At 40.0% G+C, this 15277-nt stretch overlaps 1 protein-coding gene across 3 annotated transcripts in view; it reads left to right on the forward strand.

Moving 5' to 3' along the window:
- The first annotated feature begins 4234 nt into the window (after positions 1-4234).
- Positions 4235-15277, forward strand: part of NDNF (neuron-derived neurotrophic factor) — a 41843-nt gene continuing 30800 nt past the window's right edge. The window contains exon 1 of one of the 3 annotated variants that reach the window (XM_011952700.1): positions 4235-4360. Coding sequence is in view for 2 of the 3 variants with exons in the window: in XM_011952698.1 (XP_011808088.1) it covers positions 5246-5271 (26 nt within the window). In the remaining variant the exon portion in view is untranslated. Of the gene's footprint in view, positions 4361-4713; positions 5472-15277 lie in introns of those variants that run through there. The other 2 variants (XM_011952698.1, XM_011952699.1) reach the window with 2 other exon arrangements.

The raw sequence follows: 15277 nt of genomic DNA on the forward strand, positions 1-15277 counted from the left end.
AGAACTGTATTGTACAATGCAACTGAGGTGATGGCCAATCCACCGGCAGAATATTATTATAAGCTTCTGATGATCTTTCAACCTTCCTTCATGATTGAGCCTAGTCCATATGACAGTCGTTCTTAGGGCCACTTGACAGTCTGAAAATTATTGTGGACCCCAAGCAGTTTTTGTTATATAGGTTATTTCTTTCAACAGTCAACATATGAATTATAACATAAATCTTTAGATTATTTATTAATTCATTTAAATAACTAGAGTAAACCTACAGCACATTAAAATAACATTATTTTCCAAAGAAATGTTTTACATTTTTGTTAATCTCTTTAATGTCTGGCTTAATAAAAGACAGTTGAATTCTCATATGTCTGTTTTCAATCTGTTGCAATTTGTTGTCTTGTTTGAAGTATATCAGGAAAATCCAATTTTTCACAGATATGTAGTTGGAAAATGAAGAAACACTTCAGTAATCTTTTCAAACAATTCTGGATATTCTTCTTTAATGTGACACCATAACTCAGCAAATGGTAGTTTGTTAAACCTTGTAATTGCAGTATGGAATATGAAACCGTATATCAGTTAACTTTTCAATGTGTTACATTAAAACCCATTGGTATATTTTGCACTTTGAATGGATCCTTATGCATGATTTTAGATCATCATGCATTATCAGTCATTTGGAAATACTTGTTCACTGAGTCGTGCAGCTCTTCCAAATGTTGGTACATTTCATTGTACGATATCTAAAACCACATTCATTTAAGTGATCACGATCTTACTAGGAAAGACTTTAAGTACTGGGAAACTGTCAAGCTTATGGTGACAGAAACAAGTTTTCAAAATTCTAATTTTTTACTCAAAAGCTCAAATTTTTCATTGGAAATAAAGATTGCTGTTTGTTTGCCTTGAAATGACAGGCTGACTTCATTCATTTGTTAAAAGAAAAAAAAAGTGTGTGCCAAGTATCCAAGTCTGAATAACCATAGTTTGTCTGTCAGTTGTTCTTTCAAGTAAAAATATGTCATATAAAAAAGCAGGTAGTTTAGCTCACAAATCAGTTACATAAATGTCTTCGTTCAGGATAAACAACTGTACTTCAAATGCTGCAGAAGAGCTTTATTTGTGCCCCCCAGTTTGCCATACAGAATATTAAAAAGACATAGTCAAGAGTTAAAATTTAATAAAATTAGTATTTTTTACTGCTTCATCAAAGACATTCTTAAGTGAAATTGACATTTGGAGCAGTAAAAAATACAATAACTACTAGGATAGTTGGGTGCCACTGCTTTGAACATGCTAGGGTGCTAGCAGTTTTACCCACCATTGCTTCTGTATTATCAGTGCAAATGTCACCACAGTCAAAGAGGCCAAATTATGTCTTAGAATCAATATGAAACTAGCTTTGTCCTTGCAAATCTCCCCTGAAAGGATCTCAGAAACCCCCATAGGTCTACGAACCACAGTTTGAAGACTGCTGCCTTAAAACATAGGTTTCAACTAGTAGTTCTCCTAAACAGACTTAAATTCACTCTTGGTTTTATAGTAGTTTTTCGCTTTTTCCTCCAATTGCATATTTATGAATTTCCTGACTTAAAAGTAAATGCAGATATAAATATGTAAATATCTTGCAAACACTTGAATATGTTATATCCAACCCTCACGAAACATCTGTAAGTCAACTATAATTTATTCCATTTTTATATTTGAAAAAAGCCACTGATGCTCAAAGAGGTTTTGTCCTACAGTAAATAATTTTCAGAGTCTAGAATTAAATATAAGCCTGTTTGGCTAAATAACGTATGTTCTATCTAATATGGCACACTCCCCAAGTCTCTCAGAACACTGAAGATACTTACATATGTATGTACATATAAATAGATACAATGCCACTGGTTTTATTGGTGGCATAGTTTTTGAGAAGACAGAGTATATTGATATACGCAAAACACAGATATTTTGATGAATTTTGTGAAATTCACAGAGTCCTTACGGAACTTTCCTATACAGTCAGGTCTGTCATTAATTGCCTGAATTAATGTTGTCTCTCTAACATCATTAGCACTCAGTTTCTTCTTAATGGCAATTTTAAATCAATACCCCAGTCACTGGTTCATTTGAATTTCCAATCAACCCTGTGAAATGCACAGCGGTAGATAGTGTTACCTCAATGTACCAAAGAGAGAAGTGATCCTCATACACATAACGCATAAACTACAACTGCATTGTTTAAGAATACCAAGACGTTTTGTAGTGGAGCAGCAGCTTTTCAGTCTGGTTGTCTTCTGTCTGCCTCATTCTATGCTGGTCGCTAGCCCTGTCCTCCTTTGGCTTCATCGGTCTTACTCTGTTACCTTTCCTCTCTGGTGTTCATCCCTTTGTTTTGCAGGGTCCTCTTCCTTCATCCATATCTAAGACATTGGTGTTCTGCCACGTCCCATCCTAAGTCTTCTCTTCCTGGCTGCCTTACTCCTCCCCCATGCTTGCCAGACACCTGAATGTACCCTTCCAGCTCCTATCTACTCTCCTAGGAACTCCCCTTTTGGCTGCCTACATGGCAGGACACCCAGATGTTACAGAGGCACCCCCAACTTAACAAGTTTAAGACAGAACTCATTACATTCTTCCTAAAACTGCTCCTCTGTGTGTTTCTCTTGGCTAGTGGCACCATCCCTGCCTTAGTGCACCAGCCAGAAAACGGAGTCAGTCTAGACTCTCTTCTCTGCATTACCCTCTATGTTCAATCAATCACTAAGCCCTGTCTATTGTATTTCCTAAATATCTCTAGAGCTGTCTCAACCTTCCAAATAGCATTTCTGCTGCCTTAGTTCAGACCTAATTTTTCCTCTGGAAATAACCTCACTGTGATCTCTCTTCTATTTGTCTTGCACAGTGAAACCAGAGGAAACCTTCTAAAACACATTATCTGATAATACTTACAAACTTTAAAATCTTTCCTAACTTAAAACCTTTAACAGTTTCCCAGTTACTCACCACCTCCAGGCAAGTTCTGGCTCCTTACACCCAGAGAGCCTCGTGCGGCTTGGCCTTGCTTACTTCACCTGCAGTCCAGCCGCACCTAGTCTCCTAGTTTCCAGGACACACCATGTACTTTGACACTTTCCTAACCTCTTCACTTGCTTTTGTTTGTGGAATGCCCTCCCCCCTCCCACTACATGCTTGTGCTTCCTTGTCCTTCAGAACTCTACACTGAAATCTCTACCAAGAGAAGCTTCTGAAGAGGAGTTAGCTGTTTCCTTTTCCATGCTCCCATATGACCAGGATCCTGCATTATAGTGCTAATCACATTTTCATTTTTGCCTCTGTCTCCCCGTCAGGCGGTGAGCTCCTTAAAGGCAGCACCATCACCTCTAAATCTCAGCACCTAAGACATATCTGGTACACAGCAGGGGCTTCATAAGCGTTTGTTAATGAATGACCCAGTGGTCTGCTCTAGATCATATCTCCTAAGTGCAGGGCTTTTCCCACCTCAATGTCTCACCTGCAAAAAATATGCTTGCACAGAGATCGGAAATGTCCTTTTTAGTGTTTAAAAATTTTACGAAACTATTTTGTGACATATAAACGGTTTTATAAATCCATTTCCTGCAGTGTTTTCATTTAGGAGCCACAAAACTTTAGGAGCTGCATTGGTCCACCCTCTGTGACCGCTATTTAACAAAAAAGAACATAGTTCTTTCTTAATATGACCGAGGTAAGGCTGATTTTCATCTTATCTATCTTAATTTCATTGTGGCAATAACAGAACTAGTGTTTTCAATACTGACACTATAACTTAATAAATAATTATATATTATTAGAACTCATATGAAATCAGGTTTGCAGGAAATCAGGTTCTCAGTTGCAAAAATGAGATCAGTAAATCAATCGGTATTTTTTTTTTTTTCTTGGTTTTCCTAAGCCCAGGCCAGGTTGCTAATTAGGTAACTTCTTATCATAATTACCTAGTCAGTCTTAATGGCTTCACACACTCTGCTCAGTTTCACTGGTCCTGTAGGGCCGCTTTTCAATTGTTAAAACAGCTGCTGAGTTTCAAACCGGAGGAGGCTCGGTCTGCGCCGAGGGGGAAGCGCTCTCTGAGTGAAGGCTGTGATAGGCAGGCGTTCGGGTGAAAAGTGGGACATGAATGCACAGTTTGCACACTCTGCTTTCCGCCTCCAACCACCAACCTTCTGGATTTAACACGTCCCCCTCCCTGCCCCCAAATCAACCCCAGAGTTTCCCTCTATTGTGCACCCCGGTCTCCTTGACAGTGTGATGGTTCCGCGTGCGCGTCTCCTGGATTTTGCAGCTTTGTCGGGGACTCGGTGGGCCTCCTTCATTCTCCCCGAGTGGCACTGAGGTTAGGACAGCAGTGTGTCCCTTGCGATGCCTCCCGCGAGGGTCCTGTTTGGGGAGCGCTGGGTTGCGGAGCAGGGTGGTGAGTGTGTGAGAGAAAGAGAGGGAGGGAGGGCTACAGGGAGAGAGAAAAGGAGGGAGAGGGTGTCTGTGTGTGAGTGTGTGTATGTGTATGAGTGTCTGTGTGTGTGTGTGTGTGTGTGTGTGCGTGCGCGCGCGCTGGCGCGCAGCGGGAGAGAGAGAAGGAGGGACGGAGGGGGAGGCAACGGGCAGAGGAGGGAGGGGGCGGGCGGGCAGCGGGGAGGCGGGAGGGGTTAGGGCTGGGAGGAGAAGAGACTCCGGGCTTCAGCGGTGACACTCTGGAGCGAACACACACTCCCCGCTTCCAGCCGCGAGAGAGCGGAACTAACTGAGCTGCGCACCCGCCACCGCCGCTGCCGCCCCGTGCGCCCGGTTCTCCCCGCACCCCGCGCGGCGCTCCAGGAAGGCGCCTGTGCGACTCGCGGCCGCCCGCGAAGCCCGCGCCAGCCCCGCGGGTCGCTGCGGCATCCTCCCGCCGCCCAGCCCCCGAACGTTCCCGGCCGTTTAAAAGGACCTCCTGCAGCTTCCAGGCTCTGCCCCGGGATTCCCCAGCCCCGCGCGGCTCCCTACTCCACTTCGCAGCAACTTCGGCGGCCGACCGCCGCCCGCCCTCGCCCGCCTTTGAAGTTTGCTGTGCAGACTGCAAAGTTGGGATACTTCAGCGGATTGAATTTTTCTCTTTTATCTGCCTCCGTCCCCGCCCTCCAGGCTTCTTGTTCCTGAATATTGCTTAGCATCTTGGCAGGGTCCGGGGACGTGGACTATTTCGCACACCACACCTCGGTGAGGGATTTTTCCTCTTTTCCCTATGAAAAACAAACAGATCTTTTTAAGGTAAGTGGGGAGAGGAAAGCAATGCCCCAGAGCCCTGACGCTTTAGCCCGCCACCCCTAGACCTAGCACAAGAAGCGTTCATGCCCGAAGGGTCATCCGATATGGGGGCTCGAGGCTCGCGCCCTCAAATCGTCAGGGCCCAATAAGCTTCTCAAGGGCACCCTATCAGTAGGCACTGAGGGCATGAGGGACAGGAGCAGGTATCTCTCGTTTTTGTTTTTTTTTTGTTGTGTTTTGTTTTTGTTGTTTGTTTGTTTTTAATTGAGCTGCTGTCGAAGCTGGGCGGCCCGGAGAGATGTGAGGAGTTGGACAGACAGCGCAAGGGCGGGGAAGACCTGGGACCGGGGATCTCGGGGTGCGGTGGGGTCCGGGGAGCCGCGGAGCCTTTATCCCGGACTTAGCCTGGACACTTACTGTGCCCGCCTGCCAAGAGGGCTGTTGCCTCCGTCTTCAGGTTCATGCCCTCCGCCCGCCGCTAGGGAAAGTCTGTGGGACTGCGGTTTTGCAGAGGGCGTCTGCCTGTGGGGCGAAAAGCTAGAGGTCCAGGCAGCGCGCGAGTTCCTGGTGGGCGTCTGGGAGCTGCGCAGCCGGGGCCGGGAGTTCAGTTGGCCCGACCCTCAGCCGCTCTGGCTCCTCATGTGTCCTCTGCGTGGTAGGCGAGCATCGTTATAGAAACTTCCTTGGGCTGAGCGAGGTGGCCTGGGACCGGCTCATACTTTCTTCCGGGGAGCAGAGCGGCCACCGAGGTGACGCCCGCTCCGCCCCCAGCCCGGAGATTCGACTTCGTGCCTACGTTCCGTCTGTGCGTGAGTTGGGGTTCGCTCTCACCGGCGCTACTTTTCTTCCTGAGCGGAGTCGCCGCGGCCCCGACAACCTCGGAGTGCGAAAGAGTGATTCCAGGTCCCAGGTGTTTTCTTGGAGGCACTTTGCAAACTGCTGAATTTGGGGTGCGGTTTCTTTGCATTGTGCGCTCTCGGTTCCCCTTTCTTCCCGCACCCTATCCCAGGCCCAGGCGTGAGAGCTCCCCGCAGTTCCCCGGACCCGCCCCGCACCAGCTTCTCGGAGTTTGCCGCGGGCACCTCTACGCTGTCTCTGAGCTGTCCCTCCGGCCAAGTCGCGGTTCCCCTCCCGGCCCCCTTCGGGGCGCTGTCCATTTCTTGCTCTTGGGTACGGGTGGCTCCCTAAAACCAAGACCTTGAGCGGGAAATGAACCTGAGTATATGCCTGGGTTTTGTTGTTGTTATATTTTTTCCTTCTTCTTTTCTTTAAATTTATTTACAGTTCTTTTTAGCAACTTTGTTGGGTTGATAAATTTGCTTCTCATCTGTCGATCCCGCTAAATCACAAAGAAGAGTTTATTTTTTCATTTAGTTGCTGCTCTCCCCAAACACACTACCCTCTCTTTCCCCCCTCCACCCCTCCTCCTCCTGCCTCGCTTTCTGAACCCTTTTTCTTTTCTGACGGAGGGAATCTCCGCACCTCCTCCTCTCCTCCTCCCACCCGGTCCCTGAGCGCCTGTGAGAACCAGGGGAGTCATCAATGGAAATAAATAGGACCCTGCTCTATTCTCCGCCCCCTTCAAACAAGTAAAATCCTCCCTGGACTCGCAGAAGTAGAGATAAAACATCCCTCCCCGAGGGAGCGGTTGCGGGGGATTTGATGGGATTGAATTGTTTCATTATCTTGAAAGAAGTGATGGATGGATCCGAGAGGGAATATGTATATAAAGCAGAGTGTGGTGAGGGCGATCGGTATGATTATTCATTATTGTTTGTTAAGAGTAATAATAAGGCCGCAACCCTCGCTCAGACTGTGTTTATATACTTGGGTTTGAGTTTATGTCAGTCTCTTATTACAGTGGTTTCAGAAAGTGAAAACACCAAAACGGTATTAATTCTTCAGTCATTCTGCATATGGGATTAATCAAATGTCAAAAAAGATACTGTTGTTTTACCAAAGTTTTAATCTATGAACTTTTAGAAGGTTGCACTGTCATAAAATGTCATTTGCCTCCATCTGTCTTCTTAAAGTTTAAAAAACTTGGCAACATAATTAATTATGGTCCCAATTCCCATTTTCAATCTAAACCTATATTCAGGATTATATTAAAATACCCCATCATTTATTCCTCAAAAGTGATTCTTATGAGTTGAAATTCTTGGAGGGGAGAGAGGGACAACTGGGAATGAGGGGCCTAGGAGTTAGAGAAATTAGTACTATTTCAGATTTCTCTAAAAATTCCTTTACTTCTTCCTTTAAAGAAAGAAATTACAAGGTCCTTCTCTGCACAGTTCATCACTTCAGTGAATGCCCTTAATCTTTACCACACACTTGAAACATAACAGCTTGCAGCCTTGTCTCCATTATTGCTTTCATTTTTGTGTCAGGACATTTTATTCATTAAACCTGTACGTCAAAGACTTAGACTTAGTGTGGCAGTAACACTCTGTTTTAATTAGTAACTATCATAAAAAAGAAGCTAGAACTCTGTAATAGGCCTAAATTGCTATGAATTATGTGTGGTTTAAATTACGCATTTATTTCAGCAGAAATGAAACCATGAATATAAAACATCTTTTAATCACTTGCAGATACAGCTTTTATCTCTTAAGATGTAACAAAATATGTAATTGAAAAATATCCTTCTAAGGATAAGAGAAGCCCCCACCCTCAGTTTATTTGTCCTGGGTCTGTTTAACATTCACATAGTAAAGTATGAATGTTAAAGAGTAAAGACTATTGTCACAACATTGCCAGTATCAGGCCGATGGAATGTTACCTTGAAAATAGCCACAGTGGGTCAGTTGTCAACTTAATGTAGAGACACTTCCAGTTGGCTATGTGAACCTTGCTGTTTCAGATTTTAGTTTTCTCACTTGGATTTATCGACCAGACTCTGTTGCGGAAGGGGAAAAAAATGTATTTTAAAACTCTTAAATTATTTGACATGAAGGGGAGAAAGGTAGAAATAAAATATTTATTTCTATAGTAGTTCTCTTCAGCCTATCTAGAGGTCAGAATTTTTATTTTAAAACTGATTGTGTTTTTATTGTCGTCGTTAGGACATACCATTTTGGTATGATGGATGAGTAGATATTGGAAATGGAATAATGATGACAGAATCAACCAAGAGCATAGAAGCAGAGTGTGAATTCCACATCGTATGTGCTAATTAAAATTATTTTAATCTCCTTTCCTTAGTTTCTCCATGATAAGGTGGTCGATAGTGACCAAGCAGTGCTCTCTCTCACTTTTTTGCTTCCTGCCTTCCTGTCAGGTCTTGCTTTGGGGAGCCATACACCTATAGTAGCAGCTGAACCTTGCCAGAGTCAGTCGCCATCAGCTAATCACTTGGAAGAAAGTATGTCTCGTAGTCATCTGTATTGGGTTAAAGGCAGGGATACCCAATATAACCAACAAAATAGTTCAACTAATTCATTTGACCCTGAAATAATACCTAGAACCTCTAAATGTTTATTTTAGAATGATTATTCTAAAGAACATAATTTATTCTTCCCTTGTGGGCTCATAATCATTTAATAGAAGCCACAGTGTGGTTGATAGTAAATAGTAAACCATACGAAATCTTTGCTTTGAAAGCTGATTTTAAAATCAAATCCTCCAGTATTTAAATACTCTATTTTAAAATACTTTGTATTTTATTCCTTGAAGTTAGGATAAATTCTGCTGTATTTTTCCACTGTATAACAAATGTAATATTACATGACACTTAACATGCATGCAGTCATGCTTCCATGTTAATTTCCTCCTAGAAAAAAAGTAAATATTTTGCTGCTGTTGTTAAAAAATAATCATGTAGTATGAGACAGAAAAACAAGAATGCTAATATTTTATTGAATCACCTGGTGGTATGTTGACCATAAACTCAGTTATATTTTTGTTGAAAATCACACCATTTCAGTATAAGTCTGTTTGCTTGGTTGTGTGTATTTCACGTATTTCTTGCCTCTTCTGAGATGACACCTGGCATTTGCTGTTCCAGTGCCTAAGCCAGTGCCAAAAGCAGGTGTATCCTTGGCTGCTTCCTTCCTAAACACACAACCCAAAGATGCAATATCTACATCTTTCCCATTCCTTCTGGTACTTTACTGAAAACTGCAAACCAACAAACACATGAATTTTAGTCTTTTTAAATATTTGGAAAACATGTAATATATAATGTTAATTCCCCCAATAAAAAAAGTTATGGCTTGTTTTGATTTTAAAATTCAAGGATAACAAATTTGATCAGTGTGGTATAAAAGCAAGCTAGCAAAATGTGTTTGTAGATTCTTCACTTTGGGATAAAGAGACAAATTTGGCCACAGAACAACTGGGTATTGGGCCCTATTACAATGCCAGTTTTTTTCAAGGAACTCATTGAGTTAACTTTGATTTAAACTTCACTTTAAAGTCCACAAACCACAAGTTTATGAGAAAGGTATAGAAACTTCCAATATTGTATGTCATTATTCTTTCAATAATTTCCATATCCTTTGGAAACTGATTTATTTTAGTAAGTTAGTTAATAGGTCTTGGATTTCACTTGTTAATTTTTTCTGTAGTAAATTTGAACATGACACAATTAATATTTTATATATTTCTCTGAAGTATTTATTTTTAGCTTCACTTATGAAATCTCTGAAATGAATCTTTTCTTTAAAAAAGAAAAATATGGCTAGAGGTAGTAGCATAAATATAATTTATCAAATGTCTCTTTCAATTCTTCTTTTAGAATAATTTTCTGTCTTTTTTATAGTTAAAAGAAAAACATTTTTAGGAATAATGGTAAGATTATATAAAGTTTGGAGGGTACTCAATAAAAATATGATTACGCATGATTGGGAATCAACTCATTTGAGTAGGACTCTTAGACACTGCCTCCATAGTGTGGAGACTTTTAAATATAAAAACAAAATTATAAAAACAGTTCACAACCTGCATGCACGTTTGCTTTCTAACTGGAATGATTTCAGCTAATATCACAAATAGTGGTGACCAGCTGAAGTAAATGGAGACTGTACAAGTTTCTGTCAGTGTTTCTTCTCTCTAAGAGGAAGTCAAGGTAAACACCCTCTTCTTCCAGCTGTGTGCTCTGAGAACATATATTCCACAATCTAAAAACATAGCCAGAAATATGGACTATATTCAAATATGTGTTTTATCAACAACTGAAAATCACCATATCTTGTCTTCTGAGGAAATGCCCTTGTATACACAGTTGTAGATAAAATAGGAGACTGAAATTTAACATTTTCCAAAATAAGCAGTAAAATTTGAACTCATAATTAGACCTGTAAAATATGATATCTTGTTTTTGAAATCACCATGACTGTTTTTTAAAATTTACAATGTAGGGACTATGAACAAATTGGTGTATACAAGACAGACAATGCCCTATCCTGGCAGTTGGCAAACTGTTGGCAGACAGTTGGGGGTAGTGTTGTGGTACTTACTTGAAAATACTGTGTTTAAGAGAGAAAAGCTAGTGTAAAAGGGCCTGATTGATTTATTTAGGATTACTTTCTCCAATTTAGCTGCTACAAGTGTATGGTGACTTCTGGAGCGTAGATGGTTATAATTTATATTATGCTGTAGTGAAAAGTAAACCATAGTAATCCGTAGACACCTCAGAGATGGCTTTGATGACTCTTTTGCGTGCAATCATAGGGATACTAAGTCTGTGGGCATTGCCATGTGGAATGCTATGCATTTTATTCCAGTAATAAAATGCATTTCCAATTAAATTATCAGAGCTATACAAAAAACCCTCCATGCAAACATAAAAGTACTTGATTCATTTGAGTTATCGTCTTTAAAAAAATACATTTAAAAGCACATGATAAACACATTTTACCCATAATAATACACTTGTGTGTGTGTGTGTGTATATATATAGGATATAGGTCTAAATATTATGTATATGTTGGTGGCCTTCAATAAATGCTGTCATTTTACATTAAATTCCAACATTCACAAAATTTATTGATATTATCAAAAGCTTCAAATTTGGATTGATTCATAAGTCGCTGCATCCTGTAATTCAAGAAAGATTTGTTGCCAACAGTGGGACAGAGATCAGAAACACCAGCGCTAGCTAAGACACGTAGTTAACTGGGGAAAAACATCAGTCGTTTATTGCTGTGCCTTCCTGAGTCTCTGATATTGTCAGTTCTTTGGGTGCTATGAAAATGCATTACTTCTTATGGTAAAAGAAAACTGCATGTTAAATGAGAGGTAAACATTTAACACTTTAGTGATATCAATAGCAGGATTCACCATACTAGTAGAACTAACAGGTGGGTTACATGAGAGATGGCCTTAGAGGTACCCTGCTCCCAAGGCCTCTCAGGTACCAAAACACTACCTCAAAAAATATGCTTTTTTTCTTAACTTTTAAAGTAATTTTATTTTTCAGTGTCCTCTATAAATATGAAAATATTTCTGCAATGGGAAATGGGTAAACTGATATCAGCTAATTTTTTACAAAGGTATTTTAATAACTAGATAAAGCCAGGTCACTTAAGACAACATTTTAGAAAGAGGTTATTTTATACATATATATGTATAAAATATGTATGTGTATAATATATGTGTGTGTGTGTATTTCATTCTTTACACATAAAAGTGAATATAAATAGGTCTTTTGGTATTTCCTTCTTACACCATAATGGGCAATTTGTGCCCCGCAATGAAGCAAAGAGGACACCCCCTTTTAGAGACCTCTGCTTTCCAAGGTTGACACTATCAGAAGCTGTCCAGGAATTAGAAAAGGACATTTGAAATTATCTTTGCAAGGTTAGGCCCAGTGAATATTTGCATTTAAAAGCTTGTCTTTTAATTACAGTAAAGTGGAGGATACAAGATACTGTTTTAAACAATCAAAGTGGAGGTTGCCCATTGCCTCTCAAATCGTACTGAACAGATATTCAGCTTCTGTTAGTGTCAGCCTCGTGAAGCGGAGGTCTCTAAAAGGGGGTGCCCTCTTTGCCTCATCGTGGGGCAGAGATTGCCTCATTATGGTGTAAGAAGGAAATACCAGAAGATCTATTTATAGTCACTTTTATCTGTAAAGAATGAAGTCAAGTTTTGTGAATATTGGTTAATACTGTATAAATTAACAAAAGCACTCTTACTCAGGATATCAGATGGCCATGGAACAACAAAGAACAGCAGAGGTGACAGCATGTGTGAAGCAAAAATAATGCAAGATAAAATAATGACATTCTGCTAAGTGCAGTGGCACAGCTGTAGTCCCAGCTGCTAAGGAGGCTGAGGCTGGAGGACCACTGGAGCCCAGGAGTTTGAGGCTGTAGTACACAATGATCTCCCTTGTGAATAGCCACTGCAGTCCAGCCTGGGCAACATACTGAGACCCCATCTCTAAAAATATGATGATAATAATAATATTATAATCAGCCCTCTTTACAAAACACCTCTGAAATTAACCAGAAAAAGATTTGAAATGTACAATTATATCTACTATAATTATCTATGATACTCATCCCAGTATAGAGTGCTTTTAAGTATTTTTTAATGTACTGTGAGTATGTATGTGTGTATACAGACTCATACACACAAACCCACACACATGCATATACATTTTCTTAAAATCACAATTCTAAGAGGTTTGGAGACCTCAGTGTAGACAACACATTACTGAGTGAGAGGCGTTGAAAGGAAGTGAGCAAGAAGCTGAAAAAGCTCTCAAACTAGTCACTATTTTCAATATTATTCTGTTATTTGTAGAGGTATTTCATAATTCCTCTTTTATGAATAAATACATGTTGTGCCCCATTATGTTTTGAAAATTTCAGTAATCTGAGAGTTTAAAATGTTCCATCATATTTCATGTGTATTGTGTTACATTTTGAAGTTTTTCTTTGAAATTATATTTTTTCTCAATAATGCTGTCAGTTATTAACTAATGTTAAAGCTGTTTCCATGCTTTGAATTTCACAATGGAAGTGGAAATGATTCTATTTATTAATAATGTTATATCTTTATATAACCCTTGATTGTTTACAAGGCATTTCCACATCCATCACTTTCCTTAACCCTCACAGCAACCCAGTGAGGAAGATATTCTATCCTCCTACTCCTGATAAATCTGACTGACCTAAACTCACAGAAACTTTCTAAATAAAGTCGTAACTCTTTGGTTTTAGAAGCAAAAATGTTTAAAAACGTAGGCTGAGATTAGTTGCCAAATTAATTTGTCTGGACAATTTGCTTAGAAGTTTTTTACAATTTAATTATTCGGAATACCACTTGTTTAGCCTAAATCCACAAGACCATAATTGTAGACTGTCTATGCACTCACTGTTTGTTTTTGGTAATAGTTAACTTCTTAGGGAATTTTTAAAGTGGAAACTGATTAAACTTTTTTACTTGTAAATCATTATTTCAGGTAAAACAGAAACAAAACTTACCTTTGAGAGTAAAAAACACTAGTTACAAATGGCACAAAGGGCTAACAGTGATACGTAATCCCCGTATCTCTCCTTCCAGAAGGTTAAAGTCTTTTTTAATAGAGGAGATCATTGAAAGTGAAGTAATCTCTGAACATGCATAGGTTCTGATGTAAATCTCCCCTGGCCCCCCCACACCCCCAGTCACCATTTGCATAGATTCTCCTCCAATCATAAAAGGTAAACTAGGTTGTCAGCTGGCTTTATTAAGTCTACTTATAGCCTGAAATCATCTCTTGAAGTCAAATTTTCTCTCTTCAGCTCTCCTTTTAATTAGTCCTACTAACCCAGTCATTCAGATCTGGGTATTGCAATGTTCTAGGATATGCTATTTGTTGAGTTTGATTTCTCCTCTCTCTCTCTCTGTGTGTGTGTGTGTGTGTGTGTGTGTGTCTGTATGTGCACATATATGTGACAGACAAAGCCTTTCACATACTTTGGAGACAAGTTATCGGAAAAAGGAAATAATAAAATATATTTTCTTCAGTAAATAGAGCCCAATAAGAAAATTTGGGATTCAAAAAATAACTCCTAAGTTTATTAGAGACACATAACCCATGATATTGAAGCATATTCCAATTATGTATGGTAGCTGCAATCACTGAAAAATCAATAAGCTGCAGAATCCCTTGTGAAATTAGAAGCAGTTAGTAAATTTACCTATCAAGTTATTCCATTATAATATTAATTATGTGGCATTCTTGAGAGGCAGGAGTTGAGATTAGATCAGTTCTAAGATTTTTAAAATTATTTTTAAATTATTTTTTTAAAATTGGATGAAATTGTACATTTCAGCAAAACGAGAGCACCTATAAACATATATACAAAAGATATGCCAAAAATTCCAAAAGTTTAAAACCCTTTAAGATTTACTAAGAAAAATAAGTTCAGATAGTGAAAGTATTTATACACTCAGCACTTCAGCCACCAAACTCAGTCTATAATTTTTTTTTTAAATTTCCACATTTAAAGTTTATTCACACTTACAAAGCAGTGACAACAACCAGGCAGTTTCAAGACCTCTTTTTCTCTTGGCAGGCTCTATCTTGTGTAATGATCACTGAACATTGTTGACCGCAACACTCACTAGCTGCAGCTTTTTCCTTAGTGCTTCCCTTTAAAAAAAAAAAAAAAAAAAGAAGGAGAAGAAAAACCACACCTCACTGTATATCTTACTTCCTTCGGGGGGAAAGGATTACATAATTGTGGGTCTGAATTCCCATATTGTGTCAGTACTTGTGGTTTGTCATCTCTCTAATTGTTGGAAGTTTACATACTTGTATTATTTCATCACAATTTGCTATAAACTATTGAAAACGACTGTGGGGGCCGGGCGCGGTGGCTCAAGCCTGTAATCCCAGCACTTTGGGAGGCCGAGACGGGCGGATCACGAGGTCAGGAGATCGAGACCATCCTGGCTAACACGGTGAAACGCCGTCTTTACTAAAAAAATACAAAAAACTAGCCGGGCGAAGTGGTGGGCGCCTGTAGTCCCAGCTACCCGGGAGGCTGAGGCAGGAGAATGGCGTGAACCC

The sequence above is a fragment of the Colobus angolensis genome, unplaced genomic scaffold (genome assembly GCF_000951035.1).
Source record: "Colobus angolensis palliatus isolate OR3802 unplaced genomic scaffold, Cang.pa_1.0 Scaffold345, whole genome shotgun sequence".
Taxonomy (NCBI): domain Eukaryota; kingdom Metazoa; phylum Chordata; class Mammalia; order Primates; family Cercopithecidae; genus Colobus; species Colobus angolensis.